General features: G+C 42.2%; 2 protein-coding genes and 1 long non-coding RNA gene across 7 annotated transcripts in view; 1 reads left to right on the top strand and 2 right to left on the bottom strand.

Moving 5' to 3' along the window:
• Positions 1-2558: 2558 nt before the first annotated feature.
• On the bottom strand, positions 2559-6956 carry PRR15 (proline rich 15). 3 transcript variants are annotated; one of them, XM_031503863.3, is made up of 2 exons: positions 6824-6956; positions 2559-6327 (listed from the first exon to the last, which is right to left on the bottom strand). In XM_031503863.3, exon 2 carries the CDS (start codon positions 6316-6318, stop codon positions 5956-5958), a length of 363 nt encoding a protein of 120 aa, XP_031359723.2. In that variant the 5' UTR covers positions 6319-6327; positions 6824-6956; the 3' UTR covers positions 2559-5955. The 3 variants fall into 3 exon arrangements, with proteins under 3 accessions (XP_031359723.2, XP_085424771.1, XP_021393735.2); XM_085568645.1 differs by having other exon boundaries at positions 2559-6330; positions 6824-6928; XM_021538060.3 differs by lacking the exon at positions 6824-6956 and adding an exon at positions 6671-6784 and having other exon boundaries at positions 2559-6330.
• Positions 6957-7042: 86 nt separating this feature from the next.
• On the top strand, positions 7043-14359 carry LOC110474626 (uncharacterized). 3 transcript variants are annotated; one of them, XR_002466108.2, is made up of 5 exons: positions 7043-7208; positions 7616-7743; positions 8429-8623; positions 8841-8935; positions 13847-14359. It is a non-coding gene; the product is annotated as an uncharacterized LOC110474626 (long non-coding RNA). The 3 variants fall into 3 exon arrangements; XR_002466109.2 differs by having other exon boundaries at positions 7044-7208; positions 8445-8623; XR_002466110.2 differs by lacking the exon at positions 8429-8623 and having other exon boundaries at positions 7049-7208.
• Positions 14360-14675: 316 nt separating this feature from the next.
• The window catches only part of CHN2 (chimerin 2), a 158378-nt gene continuing 149800 nt past the window's right edge, over positions 14676-23253 (bottom strand). The window contains exons 11-13 of the mRNA XM_021538178.4: positions 21137-21274; positions 20182-20287; positions 14676-16525 (exon numbers count right to left, since the gene is read on the bottom strand). Coding sequence (XP_021393853.1) covers positions 16354-16525; positions 20182-20287; positions 21137-21274 — 416 coding nt within the window. The 3' untranslated portion in view covers positions 14676-16353. The remainder of the gene's footprint in view (positions 16526-20181; positions 20288-21136; positions 21275-23253) is intronic.

The raw sequence follows: 23253 nt of genomic DNA, 5'->3' as shown, positions 1-23253 counted from the left end.
AAATAAAAATATATGGATTAAGAAAAAAATAGCTGTCATCAACAAAAACAGATAATATTTTAATTGCTTCAACTGATCATTTAAAGTGGGGCCTCAGCCTTCTACAGCTTATGTGATTTCAGTCATGCTCAGCAATGTCTGCTGTTCTAATGTGATTTTTCACTTTCTCACTCTTTTCCATTACAGAGGCAATTCAGCAGATGTTAATTAACACCTGTGATAGCTAATATATTACCTAGAGGCATTTTCCTACCTACTGTTAGTCAGTGGAGAATTGAGCCAGGAACAAACCATAACTTGCCAGCCTTGCAGGAAGAATCTACCTCTAAATGCTCAGCACAGTATCTAGCCATGGGCTTGTGTCTTCCTCAAATGTATGCCAGTGTAAAATGCTGTCCTTGTATATTTAGTACATCTGTCTATTTCATAAATTCTACTTCTCTAGCTGTTTTAGGGCCTAGCAAGGAAATTATTATAGCACTAGTATAACATGAAAAGAGCACAAGAATGAGAAGTCAGAAAATATGGGGTTTTTTTTCCTTTTCCTCCCCTTTTTGCAGTGGTCTGAGCTACAGCATTTCTAGGAAGTACTGTTGGCAGAATTTCTCTTTGAAGTTTACACCATGCTCCTAGTCATGAACCCAGTGAAGTTAAACAGGACAGGTGAACCAATTCTGTTTTTTGGAAACTTGTCACTGAAAGGATGTGTCAAGATAAACACAACCAAGAATGGACAGATTATGAGGCTCCTTCTGTTTCCCAGGTAGTCATGGTTCCAGAATCAAGATGAAGGCTCAGTTCTGCTCCTGTTCATGAAATTCAGTGGGAAAGAGCACAGAAACAGATCTATTTTAACTTTTCCTTTTCTCTTAGCCACTGAAGTGCTGCCCACTTTCCTGTCACTGAGAAGCTCTTGTGAGATCAGTGGATGGTTTATCTGCTCAAACATTTACAGACTGAGGATAGAACAAAGACCCAGAAAGCAAAATAAACTTAAGTCAGCAGTGGGGAAAAAGAAATTTGAGTCACCAAAGTTCAAGTGCACACTATCTCTAATTTTTTACTTCAACAGGCATACAAAGGCATGGTTCTTATTTTCAGTAATGGGGAGAGTAATGCTCTTTATCTCCTTATGTAAAAGGAACTACCATGATGAACAATAACTTTGGATGAGGGGAAAGACCTGAAATATTGCAAACAGGCAGCAGGAGATTCACAGCACGCACAGGCTTGTGTCTGAGAATCAAGCTTATTTCCACATCCCAAAACATCTGATAGTCTGGTCAGTAATACTCTGAAAAGAGCCATTCTTTCTCATTTTACTCACAAGAAACCCGATATTTCGATCTGACAAGGATTACTCACCAGGGTAGACTTTTTGTTAAAATCATGCCTTACAGCTATCATGGAAAGCCACTTGCTATCCTCAAAACACATATTATCTGATGTTATATTGCTTTATCTAAATAAAATAGGCAGTAAATCAAATTCATGAGTTGCAGCTGCTAATCAATATGCTTTATTTGAAGACTACATTAAAATGCTGTTTCTTAGAGCTTCTTGTGGATTTCAGATGTGTCATTAAGGATAAAACTGATAAACTACTTCACTACTGCTGGTGTCTATAAAATTGAGTAACTTTGTGTCTTTTATTGTATTCTGAAATGAAAAATCAGAGCCAGCAGGTATTCACAATAAATTAGAGATGAAGGGGAAAGGTTAGCTTTTCAAAATGGTATAATTATATGGTGTCAAATATCATTCTATAACCAACCCTCTCTTGCTCCAGCTTTTAAAAGACATCTTAGAAAATACCAGGTTTGAGTTTCTTTGTTTAGTCCTACCAGATAGAATCCCAAGAGGCAGCAAAATGAGCTTCCAGTTTGTGGATGTATTTGAAACAGCCTGTCTTCTGATATCAACTATTTAAATGAGCCAAATTAAACATGGACTTTAAGGCTGAGCATCCAGCTGTGCTGGCCAGGTCAAGGCCATATGTCCTTCAGATTCTAGCCTTCATATGAGGATATCTTGCTCAGGGACAAGAGACTTGATATTTTAAATATAAAATTATCACTAGTGCCATTACAGTGAAGAGAGAACAAAAAAACCAACAAAACAAAAAAATACACCACCATCACCATAAAAACCTTCAAAAAACCCAAACAACAAAACCAAAAAATCAAAACCAAACCAAATGGAAAAACCTACAACACCTTCCCCCCCACCCCCCCACCAAAAAAAAGACAACCCAAAACCAACCCTTCAAATAGTGAAGACTTCTGTCTTCCTCCAAACTAAGGTCTCTTCTCCATTCTTCCAGTTCAGTTTAAGTCATACCCTGACATAACATCTGAGGTTAAAAGTCTTGAGGCTTTCAAGGCATTTATTCCAGCGTTTCCAATTTAGGATCATTTTCTGCAGGTGCTCCCTATAATCTTTGTTGAGGTCCAGACCGACCAACCTACAATAGCAGGGAATGATTCACCAGGCAACCACTCAGAGATTTATTTTTGGTTTTGGCAAGAGTAGGAATAAGCAAGCATATACTTTGCAAGTTTATTTGAAAAGTTCATTTTATTTGCTAAATATTTATCTTTTGCCCCAAACCAGCAATCCTTAGTATCTGGGATAATATTAAGAAAATTGCACTATAACTGACATAGCTGAGGTTCACCTCATCTGCTTATTTCTATTTATTTTGTCAATATGTCATTGTTAACTTTTAAAAATATACAACAAGTACTTTCTCAGTCACCCTATTTCCTCAGCTTACTTTCTGATCCATGATCTTTATAAAGATGAGAAAAATACCCATACTAAGAGTGCAAACTGCTTTTTAATAATCCAGTGGCCAGAAATGCACTATGGTTATAAAAGAGAAAGTATTGTCCAATACATAAGAAATTATTTCCATTTCAAGCGTTAAAAACAGTAATTCAGGTGCTCCATAAAGTGCCAGGTTTTTTTCCTGTAACAGCTTAATTATTTTACATGTGTACAGATCATTTACACTTTATTTGGTGCTCTGGCTGAGAAACAAGAGGACTATTTCTGTGCAACAGGTTATGGCCAAGAGGCCTTCTCCCTCCTCTGGCCCTGCTGCGTGGGTGAGCACTAAGCTGCAGGTACTGCTGTGCACAGAGGGCAGGGAAAGTGAGACGAGGCAGCCAGCCCTTTTTCTCATGGATCTAGTTTTTCAGTGGCTGCTATCATATTCATTGAAGCAAGGATTTGACTGAGTAGGAAGATAGAATTACGTCTCCTTCCCACAGCTCAAGGTCAGGACAAAGATGGAGGAGCGCTGAGAGGTATTTTATGTGCATTTATTGACTTTGCATTCTGACCAAATTTCCAACATGAAGTATCATAAGCAAGGATTAAGACATGGCTAATATTTAGTCACATATTAGCCAGTATTGATATTGAACCTTAGCAGCAGCCATTGGAACAGCACACTAGACTTCTCAAATAAAACCCAAATTGGATATTTCTTGTGCCTAGGTAAAGACTTGCAACCAACAAACCTGAGACATTTCCAAAGAGCAAACAGAGTTTCACTGTAGAACAAGGCAGCTTTGAGGTACAAAAGAGAGGAGGAAACTGTATTTTCACAACAGTTTAAGGATTAAAAATGCAGAAAAGCATCTACATAAGATATATAAAACACTAGTCTGCATTCATTCTCCAGCCTCTGGCTAGTTCTGAAGATCTGACCCTCACAGAACTCACACCAAACTAGATGCAGGAGTTGAGAAATGCATCAGTGCAATTTCTGCTTACTCGTTCTTCCATTTTGGGCACACACACATACAAAAACATTTCTTTGGACCTTAGCATACATAAACACAGGCAGACTACTTCTGCCCATAATAAACATGAAGAGTTTGCCCTCCAAAGGTAGTATGACAACCCTGGCAGAAAAGCCACCCCCTTCTGCCTCCTTCCCCCCGACTCCTATCCAGGGTGAACAGTAGATGGAATATGGTTTTTCATCATCCATCTCTCTGTTTCCAGCTTTTAAACTCTCCCCTTCTTTCTTACCCCCCTTTTCCAAGACCAGGTTTGCTCTGATTGCTTCTTCTCAAGAGAAGGATTTCAGATGTCCCTTGACTGAAGGGGCCTCCCATAAGAAAAGCACCTCTGAGGAGAAAGTTTAAGGATCTCCTCTCACCCCACCCCAGATCTTTTCTTGATCAGCATGGAGTCAGCAATATAAAAAGGTAGTCCAAATCCAGTACCTTGTTGTTTTACTACAGGAAATATAAAAATAATGTATCTACACACTGGGTGGAGGAAAAAAAAAAAAAGATTTTATCAAAATAGATTTAATGCTACAGTCCCTTATGTCCTTGGGCTCCAGAGTCTGAAGGAGTGAATGACCAGTGAGCACCTCAGCAGCTACGTTGTCTGAGTTTATTGCACAGAAGCTTTCAAGGTTCATTACATATTATTGTGCACATTGAACCATGGGGCACTTGCCCAGCATCTAGTGCAACATTTCAGTGATTGTTAGTGGCTGGTTTAATCCATATTTTCAACTGGAACTCAGTTCTTATTTCCTTTCCAGTCACTTTTTATTTTAAATGGACCTCAAATGATTAGTTACAACCAAAGAAAATCATAACTGCATAGTACTTGACTGGAAGGAAATAATTTTCAGTGCCTGCCACTATGTAGTATCTTGTATTCAGAAAAAGTCTAAAACCATTTTAACAATATAAAGCATATTGAAAATGCATTTAAAATAAATAAGTCAGTTGTTGCTACATCACCTACTATCAAGAAATGTGTAATTGCCAAGTATTTTTAGTTGATTTTGCTCTGTAAAGGCACAACACCAGTACAAATCTGGCTTATATTTATTTGTCCAATAAAACATCCAAGAGCTCTTAGAGGAAGTGGATAACTACTCGAGTGAAAGCACATTATCTCACCATCAGAAGAAATCCTGGGACACTTAACCTTGCTTCAAAAGCCTCAGACCACTTCCAACCACAGTGGTAAACACTTCCAGTGGTGCCGAAGTCTATTTCCATATTAGAACTGCAACCCTGCTTGTGCTTTCCAGGGCTGGTCTCATCTCCCAAAAGAATGCTTACATCTTAACACACAATTTCTTCATTGGAACTTCATTATCCCAGTTATCACCAATTATGCAAAAATCATGTAACCCCTGTGAATTGCTAGACAACATGGGCCTCCCTCTGTAACAGAACTATGAGGGACCAGTCTCTGAAACACCTGCTTAGAGTACTACACAGTAAGAAGAGGGGGAATACCAGCATGGTCCTGCCTTTTCCATTTGTAAATGCAATGTGATGTGGGACATGGGTGAAGGCAAGAGCCTGCCCCTCACAATATCTCTCCATCCCGCGGGGGATGGAAGATGTGTTTGTGGCTAACAGCAGGACTGGCACACTTTCGGCACCACCGGAGGTCCTCAGCCCTGAAATTAGATAAGAGCACTTTGCTCCCCCCTTCCTTCGATAAGACAGCTTGTGAGATGAAAGCAGCAAAGCGCCTCCTCAGCTTGAGAGCCAGAAGGAACTGGGTCACAGGCCTCAGAGTCAGCACGTTGGCTCCTGGCAAGGGCTGCGGGAAGGTTCAGAGACCCCACCATCGGCCTTAGGATAGCACCTTTGAGCCTGCTCACCACAGTACAGAGTGTGGGGTGTTTATTTGTGGTTTTTTAAAAACACAGTCAGATCGTCCCATCATCCAGGGGTTTGGTATTGGCGGTGTTCATGTAACCCAGCGATTCCCTCGCCTGGCAGCGGTGCTGGGTTCCCCGCAGTGTCCGGTCAGGGTTTGGGAGGCCACTGCCTACGCGTCACCCATGGGTCCAAGCCCAGCTGTGGGGAGTCACCCAGACTGCAGCAGACGCCGGCTGCCTGTCCCGCCAGCTCTCCGGCCACCCGTCCAGTGGCAGCTCCTCGGCAAGGTTCTCCTGGGCTACTCGGCCCCTTGGGTGGCATGGCCTGGGGCGCCGCCGCCGTCGAAGACCTCGGGGCTGTCGGCCAGCAGCGAGGTGCGCACCTTCCGCCGCTCCTTGAAGCGGCCCGAGTGGGACACTCGGAGGCTCCGCCGGTTGCCGACTCCGGTTCCCGCGGCGTCGCCGCTGCCGAAGGGAGGGTGCTGCTCCTCCCGGCCGTCGGGGCTGGGGGTGTCGGCGGGGGTCTCGCTGGCGACGGGGTGCGGCGGGGCTACCGCCGCTTCCTTGTGCTTCTTCTTGCTGGTCAGCGATTTCCACCAGGGCCCGGCCGAGCCCTTCACGCCGGCCCGAGGAGCGGCCGTGGCCGCGGCGCTGTCCGCCATCTCGGGCTCCTGCTGGGGGGAAGAGGGCGAAGACGGGTTGGCAGCCGGGCACACCTTCTCCCCACTCGGTCGGCGCCGGGACTCCTGTGCCCCAGCACCGGGGGACGGGCAGCGCTGCCGGGGAGCTGTGCCCGGCGCCCGGGAGCGGCCCGCGGGGACGGACGGCTCCTGCGGCGGCGGCCGGGCGGGCGCGGGGCGAGCGTTCTGCGCCCGGCGAGCGGCTCGGAAGCGCCGCCCGCCTCCGTGCGCGGCTCGCACAGCTCAGGTAAATGACGGCCCGGAGCCGGGCCGCGGCTCCCGCTGCCTGCACGCACCACCCCCCACACCCAGAAGTAGACTCGAGATCCGGTACCTCGGGGCTGCTGCCTCCCCGCGGGACGAGGCCGGGAGCCCGGCGCGTCCTGGGGCTCCTGCGATGGGGCCCCTTTCGCTCCCCCCTCCCTTCTTCCCTCCTGTCCCCGCCCCGCCGGCTCCCTGCGCAACAGGTACGGGAAGCGACACTGACCTGCGGCGCCGCCCGGCGCTGCGGGAGCGCTCCTGCCCCGGGGAAGCGCGGCCGCCGCCGCACGGCCCCGCGGTCCGGGAAGGAGGGCAGCGGCCGGCGGGGAGGGCGGCCGTGCGGGGCGGTGCGGAGCGGAGCGGAACGGAGCGGCGGCAGGTGCCGGCCGGCCCGGGGCTCGCCCCCGTGGGCGGAGCGGCGGCCCGGCCAGCCCCGGGGCCGGGCGGCTCCCGCTCACCTGCCCAGCTCCCGCGGGGTGGGGCGGAGGGGCCGCCCCGAGTCCGCGGGGCTGCGCGGAGGAGCGGCGGTGTCCCCTCCAGGGAGACCGGGCGGTGGAGAGACGGGGGAAGGGGCAGAGGAAGAGAAGGAGGAGCAGGCAGCCTCAGCGCAGGTGAGGCAGCGCCGTGAAATCCGGGGCTGCCGAGATGGATGCGGTGTTGCCACCGTGCGTGGCTGAAACAAAATATCACTGCGTTTGTTTGTGCACGTGATGGATGTGCGTGGGTGGGTATTTTAGGGCCTTGAAGAAAATAGAATTGTGGTTAACTGCCCTTTAAAAAATGAGTGGTGCTGTAGGTCATGCGATGTAGTCTGTTTACTTGTATTCGAGTTGAATTTGTATTGGGACTTTGACTTTCTGTGTGGTGATGGATATATGACCATATAAACGACTTTGTCTTTTTTCATTCGAAAAAATATTTGTTTGTGCCTCACCATGTGTTAGAAGTGATTATTTGTTCTTTGGAGAACTATGCCATGTAATATGTGTTTGATTCCTAATGCCCTTCCCATCAACAGTGAACCACTCAAGAATGTCTATGATGATGCAGAAGAGTGTGTGAAAACAGCATATTTCAGCCGCATCTTCTTTTGTGGATCAGCTTCTGCTACTTGCAGCTTCCCTGAATAGCCCATAAAGATAAGAGGTATGGAAATTGGTGAATGTGGGTTACTGAGGGAGCGGAGCCTGGGGCATGCACTTACATTACTCTGTAGATTGCCCTCTTCAAAGGAAAAGGCTTTTGGATAGGGAAGCATACACTTGAAAGTGTACACTCCAAATTGCCTAGCATATTAATTAAAATCAGCAAAAAAATTCTATGGAATAAAGCACAATCTTCCAGTGATAAAAGATGGCCTTTACATTCCCTCCTAACAAGTAAGCAACTAACATTTTCCAAGACACAAAGCGCCAGGACATCAGTCTCTCTTGGGCCAAGGACAGTAGCAGACCACAGGGTCAAGTTTCTCCTTGTGACTGACCTACTGCTTTGCTACTTGTATCTGTAGAGAAAGAGAACACCAGCATCCTGAGACACCCATCTTGTGTCTCAGGAAAGTGCCTGGGAAAAAGGGAAATTTTGTCAAAATAAAGATAGTTTTTATTTATAAATGCTTTTTTCACAGAAAACATTGCTGGTTGTCTTTTATAGCTTTCACTCTGTGAATGGGCTTATACAAAACATTTAGTATTTATTTTATTTTGAACACCATACACCTAACTCTTAGCTCACAAAATGCCAAACTTACATTCAATCAGTGGGTTTTAATTTTCAGTTAAACCCATTTCAATGAGTCCTAGAATGAGAGATTTTCCTTTTTGACTGACAGCAAAGTGTACTGACAGCTTTCCAGTGTACTGACAGCAGAGTCTACTGAAAAGAGAGAGGCAGGTTGAGAAGCTTTGTAAGAGACATGGGAGTGGGAGGATGCTGCCTGCATGAGTCTGTGGTGGTGCAGGAGGACAGCAAAACCTGCTCTGCTTTTGAAAGTCACAACATGCTGTTCCACAAGACTGTCACTAAGGTTAGTGTTTATACCAAAACAACTCTGACAGTGAAAATGTGTGCTTCTCCCTTTCTTGCTGCAATAGTACTTGTTGCATTCTTTCAGTATACATGTATTTACAGTGTTTATTTAAACAGAAAAGTAAATAACATATTGCCTATTTAAATGCATGGAAGTTGGATAGCACATTCATTTAATAAAACTGCTGCAGTCAAATTCTGTCCTGTCTTTGCAGGAGGCCAGGATAAAAAGCAGTGGGGTTCTGTACTCCCAGCTAGGGTGGATGTGCAGCGTTGTAGCAGATGCTCCAGTACACTGCAAAATAAAATGGTACGGCCTTTTTTACATTATAATATGCTCCTTTTGTGTACAGTTGAACCATATTGATATAAGTTTCTTCATAATTCTTCAGGTTCTCCAAAGTTCAGAAATATCCTGGTATTTTCAAGACTTAGATTCTAAAAGACTGATTTTAATGTCAGTCCACAAACTATTATTTACAGCCCCTAATTGTTGTAGTGAATGAAAAAAATAGTGCTTCTTGCAGTTCCCACTGTCCTTTTCCCAAACTTTGCAGAGTCTACTGTGCTCATGTTGAAACTGGGCTCTGGAAATCTTGGATTGCCAAACCACACCCTTATCTCATTGTTCTGAGGGGACCCATCTCTACTGGCAGGACAAGAGAGGCACTGTCCACTGCAGACATCAGCCTTCCCAATGCCATGGAACCCTTTGGTTTCCAAATCTCTGATATTAAGTGCAGTTAAAATTATACCAAGGGGACTCCCAGAAGCATAACATGCACTAGTGAATATTGCTATCAGAACTTTCATTTACCCTGAAACCCCAGATCATCCAGCAATTATACTGGATATTTGAAACTTGGGTTTCTCAAATGCTGATGTTAAGGCCAAGAACATGTTCATGCCAACTGAAAAGAGAATGGCACTGGCACCTATAGATAGCAGAGCTCTGCTAAGGTCCATATTCACAGCAACATTTAATGTTTGTATCTTCAACTTTCAATTAAACTCTTAACCCTGCCCTGATATACAATTGAGCAATTGGCTCATAGAAAAAAAAAATGCAACGCTGATACCTGCTGGCACAAGTTGGCCCTTTAACATTCAGCAATAAAGCCAGTTCTTGGAACTCCTAAGTCTCAGAGCCTAAATGTTACATTAATTTAAACCAATGGACCTCTGTGCAAAGGAAAAGATCACACAAACAAATGTCTCCCATCTGTGTCAAGCTGCCAATTCAGAAGAAGCCAGCAGTAACTTAATTTCTTGTAGATTCAGATTTCCATGTGCTAGCAGCATCTCAAATCTTAGCATTCTCATAATAACCACAGGAAGGACTCAAACCATTTTATGATGGGCAAGAACATTTTTCCCTGTTGACACCAGGCTGCTGCTCAAGACTGTGGAACTGCAGATTTCATTACCAGTCTATGTCCGCCCTACCAAAAGAAAAAAAAAAAGAAAAAAAAATATTACCAGGGCATGGGTTTTAACCCTGCACCCAATGTATTTAGCCTATTAGTGGTGACTCCCTGGCATAATTTCAAATTTGGGCCTCTGTCTGTATGTGCGCTGGTCAGGCATGGTTTCAAGGCAGTGGGAGCAAAGGATTATTCCCCTTAAGCAGAATGGATGAAATTTAACAAATTTGTCACCCTCCCCAACTTTATTGCAACAGGGTTTGGACCCTCCAACACTTCAGTTCACAACCATTCATCATATAACAGTCTAGGACATACATTGCACCATAGCCTCTGGGTATGAAAGCAGCAGTTAGATGGGCTGAAACACAGCCCTTGCACAATTTTTGAATCAGTGCCTCTAGATAAAAAATGAGCCTCAAAGGCCACAGGTGACACTGAGAGGACCTCATTTAAGTACCATGTAATATGAACAGGGCATGATTGCCTTGACTCCATTTTATTGGCTGAAGCAGATGTAGTTTTAAGTTTTTTGATCTTACCTCCAACACTAAGGCAGACATCATCCTTATTTACATGGGCCTTGTGAAGGTAGCTCTGTGAAGGGAACTAGTCCTGTAGCAAGTTGCTGGCTTAGTGCTAGTGCTCATTCTCATTTAATAGGAAGTTCAGCTGCAGGAATAAATCTGTCTCAGAACTCAACAGGTTCTGAAACTTTACCTAAAACACTATAAGGCCCAAAACTTCATCAAAACAGACTATAAACACAGCTTCTCAAATTTTCAGTTCCCAGCCAGACTCTGACACCAAGCCTATACTTACATTTGTATGTCCAACAGCAGTCTGATTCTTTGAATCCCAAACTCTTAAAATTTGTCTTCTCTTTTACCCTTACAGTATCTGAAAATAAAACCAAGGTCCTATTCCTTCAGCAGATTGGAAAAATATGGATATATATGGTGATAATACCAGTACTCTTCCTAGTTCTGAAGGCCTTGCAAAAAAAGTCTGTTCGTCCAATATCCCTATTCTTAACTAGGGAATCCATGCACTGTATGGAAAGGCAGATCATTAGTGATACCAACATGCTGCAGTTCTCACAACTTTGGGAACCACTCACTCATTAAGGCTTTAGATTTCCAAGGTCTGTCCCTAATTCCTACTTTAATTGTAATTGTGACACTCATGTCTGAAACAACAAAAACCCCACCATGAACAACAGCTCCTTATTGACATTATCCCTACAACACCATTCCTATTCCCAATACTGAAGGCTGTGCAGTTTGCATGATAAGTCTGGTTCTTCATTATTTGGATTACTAATGTAACCCTGTTACCTATGGATGTTATGACCTAAGGAGCCCAGTCTCCTGAAGTTCTTGGGCAGCAGCATGTGGTAATTAATAGGATTTTTATGTACATTGGTCATCATTTGTGCCCTACAGTAGGGCAGAAATTAAGGCTGGCAGCAATTTATGCTCTTCAAGATCTAACTCTACTCCTCATTATAACAGTCCTTTTAGTGGTAGCAAATGGCTCATACTTTCAAGAAAAGAGAGAATATTTTGACTGGCACCTTGTCAGGCTCTGCAATGAAAGCAGCTTCCAGTGGCAACCTTGGTTTGTGCCATCCCCAAATCTGCTGCAAAATGAACCCTGACAGTTTCTCTACTTATAAGCAGCTGTTCATTTCTACTGTAGCTTGCAAAGCACTTGTTCCCTCTGACAAAAGATTTCTTCCTAACTGCAGTCCTTAAAACATCCTGCAATAATCCATGTCCTTCAGGCTTTGAATTCCCAGTCCTGGCACTACCTGTATCATCAGCATAATTATATTCAGAACACCATGCCTTTAGAGAAAGATAATGTAAAGTATGGCCCCATATAAGATCCACTGATGTCCTGAATCTGCAGGCCCTAGAGCACTCAGCAATAATCTTGGTTCCCTAAGGTTCAGATTCCTGAATCTTAACTGTTTTCTTTAATCAAGGAATTAATCTCTACAGCCAAAGACCATAAGGCATATTGATGCTCTCACTCTTATCTCTATTAGCCCTATAGTCTTTTCATTCCCTTTAGATAGCTTAGGGATAACAGTGTAATTCTGCTTTGAAGATCCAGTTGGATGGCATTCTTCTTGCCTAAGTGTTTGTGAACTACCTTCCTACTCAAAGAGTTTTTGTGCTTGTGGTCCCTGGTTATGAGTAGGGGGTTTATTGGCACTTCAATATTTTTCCTCTCTTTTCTGCAGAACTTCACTCTGTACTTGTCAATAAGAGAGATAAGATGGTCAGACTGGCTCCTGCAGGGGGGTTGCAGAGGAGTTAAACTAGATAGCCTTTAAAGGTCCCTTCCAACCCAAACTATTCTATGATTCTGTGATCCTATGATTCAGTCCATCTATTTATTATTCCAGGTATTTTCAGCATCTCTCCAAGGTCTCACTAAGCCCAGAGTTTAACCACACCTGCAATCCCTTCTCCCTCCAGTGTACTGGTTTTCCCAGTAATACACAGCCCAGGTCTGTCAAAAACCTTGTTTCAGAAGAGACCCCAAACCTGATACATTCCTTCCCAGAGTCTTGGGCTAAGTGCCCCTGCAGCACTGCCTCTGTCAATAAGACTCAAATGTTGTGTGAGGTTTGAGAATGTTATGTGGGGGAAAGTGTAGTCTTACCTCTTCTTTAGAAATAAAATGAATGTGGTTCCTATTCACCCACCTTTGTGCTGTGTTAGACTTGTTTTGTAGCTTAAACTGACCTCAGCTTGCAAAGCAGAGTTGAGAACAAAGCTCTGTCTTCTTTGTACTTTGTAACTTCATGTTAAAAAAAAGTTTTCCATACTATGCACTTTGTTTCTCTTTATTTCCCCTTCCCCCACAAACTTTTCTCCTTCCTCAGTAATTTCTACATCCTTTGTCCAATTCCAATAGTATTTGACAGCAGGAGAGAGATAATTAAGTTTCTCAGCAACTGGTGTCTGTGTGGAGGAGCCCTGAGCTGGTGTCTCATTTGAGGAAACCCTTTGACTGATCCTGTCCGTGTTCCCATGCCCTCTCAGGACATGTATGCTTTGGAGTCAGACTCTGAGCATGCTGCCTCGTCTCCAGCATGGTGGTTTCAAGAAACAATTCCCTTGCTCACTTCCCTGGTGAGTTCCAAATACTTAAACCTGACAGTAATGAGTCTCACAAAGAAGAGATTTCAACTGTTCCACAGCACTCTGGAAAGCTACCACCTTACAAACCATTAACATAACTTTGATGCAATGTTTCACTGATCGTGGCTAAGACACTTTATGCTTTATGGAAGGCAAGTTGTCTCCCCCCGGCTGCTGTGAGGGAGTACAGAGTGGCACCCAGAACATGGGGAAGGTTGAATGGCAGATGGGAATTGGGAGTGGGTGGCTGCAGGAGGGGACTTGCTGCTTCACCAAAGGCCTTCTCCAATAGCTGGAGGGGAACAAGGTTTCTGCTGAACACCTGGCTGCAGGCAGGATCCACTGCAGTCAGATACTGGTGTCTCACCTGCCCCCATGGTACAGAACTGCCTTCTACCTGAGATGAAATGACCTAGCCAGGAAGTTACATGGGCTCACACACAGCCTCCTGGAGCAACTTTCAAAGGACTCTTACTACTTGCTGCTAGTGCCTCATGTGAGATAAGTCATCATGCCCTTGCTGAATGCTTTGAAGCAAAAGGAAGGATTTGGTTTAATCCAGTCTGACCCATTTTTTCCTCCTGTGTACTGGATTATAGGTTTCCATTAAAGGTAAACATGATTTTTCTATTTTCTCAGCAGTCAGTTCTGCAGAGGGAAGTCTGCTGCCTTTTCACTTCCTCGAATGGTGAATCTGAAATAGTCTGACCTCAGCTGGGCCACTCAACCCCAGGTGCAGCAGTGATGGCCACAGCAAGTCCGACAGGAGATGAAGCAGACACAGCACAAGGTGGCTCTAATGAGGTGTGGAGGGGACAGGGGCTTTATCTCCGTGCTCAGTATGCATAGAGGGTGCCAGACATTGGTTGATCAGTTAGCCAAGTGAAATGTGAATAATTTTGTAGATGTTTGTGTTTTAAGTGCAGAATCATATTCATCCCTCTGTCCAACAGATTAGAAACTGCTTTCCAGACACTAAGCATAGGTGCTTCTAGGCACACTGCCTTGTACTGTCATCAAATTCTTAAGATGGGACATGTGTTGGAGATTCCAGATGGTGAGACAAGCTAAAGACACCTGTGTTCTACATTAAAAAAACAACTCATAATTGAACTGACCAGAAAAAAATAAAGAAAACCATTGTTAGTCAAATGTTTGTGTTCAAGTCTGTGGAAAAATACTCTGTTGGCATTGATTCTGGGATATTAATTAGATTGATGTTGGGATTCATTGCTTGCTTGAAGTTTTGCATAGAGGTGGTTCGTGGTTCAGGGTGGTCTCTGGAAATAAGCGTGTGCATGTGCTTGGCTGTGGTAGTATGGGCAAACTAGTGCCAGTCTGAAACTGCGACATGCAGTAAAACTGTTCTAAATTTTTGAGCAGGAAAGTTTCCAGCAATGTCACAATGGTAATTAGCAATTGATTTTTGTTTGGCAGCTTGCCATGTAGTCAGTGACAGACACCAAAACTCTTTTAACACATTTAATGGGATTTTTCCTTCCATTTACACTATCATAAATTACAAAGCATATTTCACTTCACAAAATAAAACCATTTCCAGATCATTTTTATGACAGTATTAAGTAGTACGTAACCTACAACAAATAGTCCTGTACAAGGCAGGAGGATCTATGGAAGTATTGGGAACTCAGACTATTTAGCACTGGCTCTGCAATCTGGGTTAATCTATCTAGCCCTTAGTTATTTCTCTAGAAGACAACAAATTTACAGTCATACCCTCTACCTCTCTTCATTATCATAGTTACACATATTTTTCAATTTGAATAGAAACATGTGCTCCCTGAAATAATTCAGGAAACTGCATCACTGAGTTACCAAGCATATGATACAAATGATCAAGATGAGGGAGTATTAGAATTTTTTTGTACTGAAAATTGAGTTTGGTAGTAAAGTATGTTGATTTTTCTATGCTTGCAGAAACATTTCATGCTGAGAAACAGTTTTAACATTAGGAATAAGTTGCAGTTAGACTACGAACCCTGTAGGTCAATGTTTGTGAGGGGAGAAAAATATTAAAATTTGGTAATAATTAAATTTACCAGCTCCCACATGTCCTACACATTCTGTCTTTTTTTTTTTTTCTAACAAACCATCAGGAAACACATTCAAGATAAATACCTACAATTTTAGCAGATTTACTGTACATTTATAAATAGAGAAACATGACAAAACATAAGTCAATTTTTACAGAAAAACCAAATCCTTCATCATTCACCCAAAAAAGTGCTGACTTTCAACAAGGCCAGAAAATATCCAGTGTCCCAGCATCACGTAACTTATATATTACTGTAATCCAAGTAAATCTGGCATGTGAAACTGATACTACCACCAGGACTTAAAAAAAATTCTGAAGACCTTATTTTACATGGGAAAAAAAAAAAAAAAAAGAGAATATGCTATATATTTTGGGAAATAGCAAATAGCTAAATGTATACAATCCTAGAATGCTAGTGCCTAAATGCAAAGAAACCTAAGGAAAGCTGAAATATGCCCAAGAAAGGTATTCACCTTTAAAACACTTGCAATGGAAGAGGTATGTCAGGATAATACTGCATTAGTGGCAATTGTTTTCAATATATCATAGCAAAAATGCAGGAAATAATTACGTGAAAATAATCAATGCACCGCATTGATTTATAGTTTGCTAAAATAAAATGCCATTCTTTCAGCTAGGTAAAGTAAAAATATCTTTATAATATAGGTTCTGTTTCACAATTGACATATATAATTACTTCTCATGAAGAAGGAAAGGTATAGGCATATACAAGTAACACTGATTAAGTACCTTTTTGCTTCTCTAGCCATATTAAAATACTTTTTGTGTTTCTTAATAAGTTAACAATAAAATTGTTTGAAACTTCTCAAAAGAAATATACATCTGAGGCAAGGCAAAAGATACAAGGTAAGAGGATTTTTTCTGACCTTCTTTTTCCCTTCTACAAAGAGGCATATGTCTATGAGACATAGGCTTTCCCTAAACATTTTGGCATCCATCTGCAACTTTGCAGAAATTGAAGTGCAGTCAAGGAACTCTTCCTTTCTGTTTAAAAAAATTGAAAGAAATGTTGTTTTTACTTCATACTAATTATATTAAAACAAATGGCTTTGAAGATATGCCTCTCTGACTAGAAGAGAACATCTTCATTTTCTATTAAAATCTGCACAATTAACTTCTGGTACCGCATGTCATTCAGTGTAGTAAGGGTACTGTCCTCTGGAGGTCTCATTAGAGTAGGTCCAAACACTATTCCCAGGTTTTCAGCATTCATAAAATTCTCCTTTTCATGCAAGGTAACCCTAAAATAGGAAAAGAAAAAAAGAAAGAAAGAAAGAAAGAAAGAAAGTAGTTGCTTACTTCCCAGAAAAAAAAAGAATATCTGCCTCTTTGTCTGTAGTCTTGTTTCACATCAAGCATTGGTATGTAGACATTTTTCATTATTCTTGATACAATAACTGTTTCACACATTGTTACTTTTCTGTATTGTTTCTATATTGTTACTTTTTCACAACAAGTACAATGCAGCTGCAGTGGGACTTTTACTGAGATTTTAGCGATTTTTACTGCCTTTAAACACCTCTCATGGGCCTCCTCAGTGATTTTTCCATGTGACTGTCTGTTAAGGTGTAAGAATTAGTGGCAATTGCTTTTTTAAAAGCATAATCATGATTTAAATAATGATGTATGGAGCAGTCCTCTATGCTACAGTAACTGCAGTTCTCTGGCAGGTTGTGCTTGGTGTGTATCACATAGGGGGTAAGGGTGTGCTCCACAGATACAGGCATGGATTTTCCTTAGACTACCAATGCTCCCAGACATGATTCCAGCCTGCAGGAACCCACCCCTTCGCATGGATGTTCTGCCTTGCTGGCTGCCTCAGGCCATCCAGGATCTGAGTAATTCCAACTCCTTGTTACACTTCAGGAGTAGGCTGAACCCTGCACCTGCCTGGAGAGGTGGCTTGCTTAAATCGGGTGCTCTAAATGCCATTTATCCTTGACAGAGAGCAGAGGCACTTCAAGGAAGAGCCCAGGTTGTTTTGCTTGCTGACATAGGTCATATAATGTAAATACAAGAATAGATGGACTGCTTGTGGCTGAAGCAAAGAAAGGTCAGCAAGGATTGGCCAAGCTGTAGAGAAATCATCCCTGTCTGGAAAATCAGGCCTGCTGGAAAATGCAAGGTGTTCTCAAGGTTTCCCTCCAGGCAGCAGTGCTGGATCACATCAGTGTTGTCCTATTTGAGTGGCATATTGAGTTCAGTCCTGAGAGTGCTCTTGCACTGTGGTGTAGGACAACCACATTCCACTGATCCATCATGGTCCTTGATCAGTCATGGACCAGACATTTCCTGTGAGAAGTACAGCCTGGATAAGGTTTCACATTTCCTTCATACAATTACTCTGGCAGGGTGAAGCACGTCTAGTTTTGGAGACAGCTCTCCTGGCAACAGCTGAGGCCTTCCCTAGCCACGGCAATTCCCAGCTGGATTCACTGATGCTGTCACGGGAGCACAAAGTGGTTGAAATCAGAAGTACTCTGGTCTTCCCTTGTTTGCAAGGCACTCATATGACTTGGTTGTGCTTCTGCTGTCGTCACTCGGCAAAGAATGGCTGTCACAGAAAAATGCTGCTCCTCTTTGCTTTCAGGACAGAAATCCATTAGTGCCCCTACTCACAGATACATCCTCATCTTCTAGCACATATATTAGCTGTGCTTTGCAAAGAGCAAAGACAAACCAAGGCTGTAAAGCTGAAGCCACCTCTACCTTGAAGCTGAAGCAAGTGTACGTCTGACACTCTGCTTTCCCTCTGTGCATGTATGCAGCACAGATGTTCAACAGCTGTGCAAAGCTACATGGATCTTACTAGCACCTCTATTCGGGAGTGTGGGGCTTGCTGCACAGCTGGGGTGAACACAGAGAAGATTCAGAGCTTGACTGCAATGTCGGTGTGGATGGAGTTGTATGTATTTCACCACAGGGGGGACTGCTCATGCTATTGCATTTCCTTCAATTTTGAGCAAAAAGTTATCTGGAAAGTAATTAACTGACTGACAAACTCATTTTTTGTTGCTGATGTTGTCCTCTGCTGGATTTTCCTGTGCTTTTAACAACAACTCTGGAGTTTCTTTTCAATTGAGAAACAGCAGTGGTGTAGATGCTGTGACCCTGCAGTCACAGCATAGACTCCCTTATACTGGTGCATGTTTTATCCATGCAGGAAGAGTCCTAGGGGGTTGAAATTGGAACTCTGTGTTTAATCTACAGAACAGCATAGTCTGAACCTTAATGATTCTTTCCTTTCACATTCAAATCTCTCCAACAGATTCTCCAGAGGAACTGATGTACACTTGATTTCCATGTAGACACCAAAAGCTACAATTTGGGAATGGAGAGGAAAGTCATTGCATGAGTTGCAAATATTTGAGAGAGGAAACCTAATTAGCACTTCAGACTCTTTCTGCCTCACCATTAGTTCAGCTCAACAGCTGAACCAAAGCCTGGACTGCAGTTCTTGAGAAGCAGGAAGGTTAGTCCATACATGTCTATTAAAAATTTGCTGCCACGATATGAAAGTATTGATTCTGTGTGCAGGTCACTTTTCTACAGCCTCCACAGGCCTTCTTAAAAGCTAATGTGAGTCATCATCAGTTGTCCGTGGATGTGTACTGACAAAGGTGGGTATTTGCACATCTCATTCCTGCAGAGTCCAGAGAAGCTCCTGCATGTCCAGGTAATGTCCCATCAAGGGGAAAAATTACTCAGTTGTAATGACCCGAACTGATTCAAAATGAAGAAAAGCCTCTCCATAATGAGAACCTGATAAAGCATGAAATTCACTTCACAAAAGTTCTCTGATGCAGCTTTATGTGAATTGAGGCCTTTTTAGGCTGGCATTAATAGTGCGGAATAGTGCCGATGAAACCCAGGAAGTACTCCACATTTACGGCTGTGTTGCAAATAGTGGGACAATTAAGAAGAGATCAGTGATTTTCTGAATAAAAGGTCAGGAGCTTTTTTCCTCCTTTTCCCCTTTTTCTGTTTTTTCCAAGTAGCAACTGATTTTAACCAGAGACAAGGAATAACTTGGCCAATATAGCCATAAATGAAGGCCTACTTTGAGTTACTTTGAAGGCCTACTTTGATACTCAGCTTCAGGTTTTAAAAACTGACAAAGACCTCTTGAGGCATGTAAATACCCAAAGCAGCAAAGCAGAGTTAGTATAGTTTTGAAAAACAGTTTTGCTTGAAATTAATGGAAGTGATGGACCCTCTCTGGAGCAGTCCTTAATTTTTCTAGATACCTAGCTGAAAACTTGGAAAACTTGCGAGTACTCCTAAGTACCTTAAAAAAATAAATTTGAAAATTCTGTATGCCTTATGAAGCTTTATGAAGCCCCTCATGGATGTCTTATGTATACCTAAAGAAGCTTTGGAAAGCAAGCGAGGCAGAACTTGTTTAAAACCAGGAGAGATATAACTGGGACCTGTATTACTTTTACTAGTCATATTAAAATAGGCTCTTCTTGGTTCTTGGCTTCCTGTGATGTAAGGAAACAACTCATGAGATAGCTCTTTCCTTTTAGGGCTATTGTTCAAAATGACAAAACAGGAGGTAAGGGGAGGCAGAAGCAAAACATGGTCAAGTGCTGCTTCACAGCAGCACATCTCTGGAGTACCCACCACTGGGCATTTTTCAGATATTATCTGCCTTAGAGAGTCGTGACAAATGTCAATTAACTCTTGAAAGGTTTGAAATAATAGGCCAGAAAAAGGATCTATGTGGACAGCTTATATGCACTTACACAAACAGCTTGTCTGCTTATCTGTAACAGTATTGGTTTAAAGGCAGTGCCCTAATGGAAGCTTTATTAGGACTTTCTGTAATATTTATCTTTCAAAGCAGAAAATTGTTAAGCTCTTTAAGAATTACTCTGCATGTCAATTAACTCACTTTTTGAGATGAATCATTAGGTATCTAAGTGTCTCGTAGTGAGCAGCAGGGAGTAACATCAACACTTCATGTATTGCTTCTAGTCGTTCATCAGGATTGGCGATTTCTGTAAAAACACCAAACAGGATTAATGTTAATAGGGCTTTCCATGTGCACACAGCAATAAATCAGGAAGATAACTTATTATTATGGAATCATTTACAAGCCATTGACTGTGCTTGCAGGGATAAATATTGCACTCATAAACGTGATGCTTATCAGCAATTTCTGCATCCTCAGGAAAAAAAAAAAAAACATTTTAAAAAGAAATCACCAACTAAGACCTCTCAGGAGATATCTCCATAGTCTGTAGCTCTGCCTACAGGTCAGTCCGGGTACAGTACCCAAGCTTTATTAAGTGCTTCATAATGCCATTCTGCCCAGAACTGCCTATTTAAAATATTACAAAAGATTACTTTCATTAGCCTTCAAAACTAGATGAGAGTGTAGATATATGACTTTAGGACACTATGCTTGAATATGTAGGTTTAGCTAGAGAATGAAATGGCATGGAATTACTGCAAGATTTCTCAATGTATTTAAATATGTAGGTATCGATACCTGTATATACTGAGCATCAGTGCTCATTTAGAACTGTTTGTCAATCTCTCTAAAACTTTGAGCAGGATTTACACTATTTTTTTATCTTGACATACAAAAAGACATTGAAACCACACTTTCTGATACTTGTTGGTTATTTTGATACCATGCATTTGCTTTTATTTTTTTAACATGCGTGACATCCCATCTGATGAACAACCAGGCAAGAGCTTCATGTGAATAAAGGGCATGGCAGAGAAGGAATGAAGACAGCACCCATTTTCCCAGTTTTTTTTCTGTCCTTTCCTTTAATGTGGACAGCTTTACAGATGGGAAATGTAAATAAAGGTTGGTACAAATGCTAAGCAATACTTACTTGCTGCCTCTATGAACTTGGAGTATGTGTCATAGGTGATCACGGGAATTGGTAAGTCTCTGAAATATAGCTTCAGTGCTCCAGCAATGATGTTTATGTCTGGATAAATACTGGCAGAAATATCAGCCTTGTCACCATCTAGAAAAGGAGAAAGAAATCTGTTTAAAACCACCCTAATTTTGACAGAAGCAAGGCTAGTCTTCTAACTCAGATTTATTGTGTGCAACCTGACAAGGAAATCAACCTGAAAGGGCTTGGAAAGCTTAAATGAGAATATATTGCTACCAAGTTTACATGATACCAATGAGGAATGGTAGTTTCTTTATGTTTTAGTAAACAATTTATTTGCTCGCATCTTCTGGAGTGGCTGGTGATTACAGCATCCATATCTGCAGAATACCACCTCAAACATACTGTTTTAATGGATGTTTGGATGTTGGATGAAAAACCACGTTAATAACATATTTCTTGCATTTAGCCCATTTATTCACTGAAACTAAGCTATTAATAATTTGTTCTGACATCCTATTTTCCATCTGCAGATCTGTGCATAGGAATATGAACCATATTTTCATCTGCACTTGTGAAAAGAGTGGCATAGAGATATAACATAAATTTCCACTGACCCTCAAGAGACCAGTAGGAAAAATCAAGAAACATCCAAATCATGCATATCTTGTACCAACATATCTATAGTGATTAGCTGAAAAGAAAGCTGTCATATTTTCTGCTATCTTCTACTATCTTAATATTTGACTTATTTATTTATAGCAAAGTTCTGAATTCAAATAGGCATGCTAAGGAATTTAGCTATACAATTATTCTGAAATGTGCATCACAGGTTTTTAAATTAATATGGATACTTGTAATGGATAAAATGATAAACAGATGAATTATGCATCTAAAAAGGCATAAATTTTGTTTGCCACAATATAACAGTTAGTCAGAACTCTATGAAAGAGCACTTTTAAACACATGAGCTTAAAGTTTACAGGTGATGCTGAGAAGTCCTGGATTGCAAAGAGTGAAATTACAAAAAGTAGCAACAAGGCAGGAGCACTATAATTTTTCAAGTTCAAATGACTATCTCTGTTCTGTACTACCTAGTACCCTCATAACCCACATTTTTTATCGAGAAAATTCTGCTTTCCTCCCTTCCTGGGACCTCTCTATCTTGGCAGTCTTCCAATAGAAAGATGGTCAAGTAGGGGGTGTGGCTGTTTGGATTTAACCCCCAGATTCACCTCAGGCTTCCTGGAGATCAGTTATAACCTGTAGTCCCTATTTCCCAACCTTTAGCTAAGGATACTACGCTTCCCTCAGGACAGGTGGGGCAGGTGAGGTAGCACATGGGGTGATGCAAGGTTCTGTCTGCTTGTGCAGCAGAGAGGGGTTTGCTGTGTCTGCCAGGAGGTGCAGGCACAAGCTTGGGCTGTTAGCAGCAAGGTGCTGACAGGTTGTAAAGCCATTGCCTTGCTTGTCTCACAGTAACACTGCTTGTGGACATGCCCTGATACAGACAGATGAGTGGGGGTGCTTGATACCAAGATGGACATAAAGGCTTTCACAGCACAGTAAAAGAGTTTATATTGATTGCAGACATTTTATACAAACCTATGGCATAAATCTTTCAGGGATACGTCCTGTCCAATGTATGCACATAATTCTCATTAAGACTAATAGCACTACATGTTCTCATCAAGAGGAGATTATATGCTTAAGTGTTTAAAACAAACAGCCTTTCTTGATGCAGCTGAGCAGTCTGAATACATCCATCAGCATTTAATTTAATACAGCATCAATAAGCCCTAGGAGGATGTTTGCACTGCCCCAATCTTTTGTTTAATCCACACATTCCAGGCACGGTAGCATTAGTCTTGTAAAGCTTTGTGTGGAGAGCTCTATTTAATTGATGGACACTGAGCACTCAAAACGCTCCACTGAAAACAGATACCTCCAAGGAGCCAGCAGCTGCATCAGAACAGATATAGCAAAGCACAAGCTTACATCTATTATCCAGGTCACCAGTATACTAAATGGAAGTGTTATTTATTTAGTACTTTCACAAAGCAGCCCAGCAAGCTTCCTTAAAGGGGCACTTCAGCTTGAGGTCCTTC

The sequence above is a fragment of the Lonchura striata genome, chromosome 2 (genome assembly GCF_050655825.1).
Source record: "Lonchura striata isolate lonStrDom1 chromosome 2, ASM5065582v1, whole genome shotgun sequence".
NCBI lineage: Eukaryota > Metazoa > Chordata > Aves > Passeriformes > Estrildidae > Lonchura > Lonchura striata.
Note: the sequence above shows the minus strand (reverse complement) of the source record. Positions and strands in the feature narration are given on the sequence as shown.

Excerpts from the sequence above, each read along its gene's own strand:
- PRR15 (XM_031503863.3), bottom strand. The coding sequence starts at position 6,318 with ATGGCGGACAGCGCCGCGGCCACGGCCGCTCCTCGGGCCGGCGTGAAG.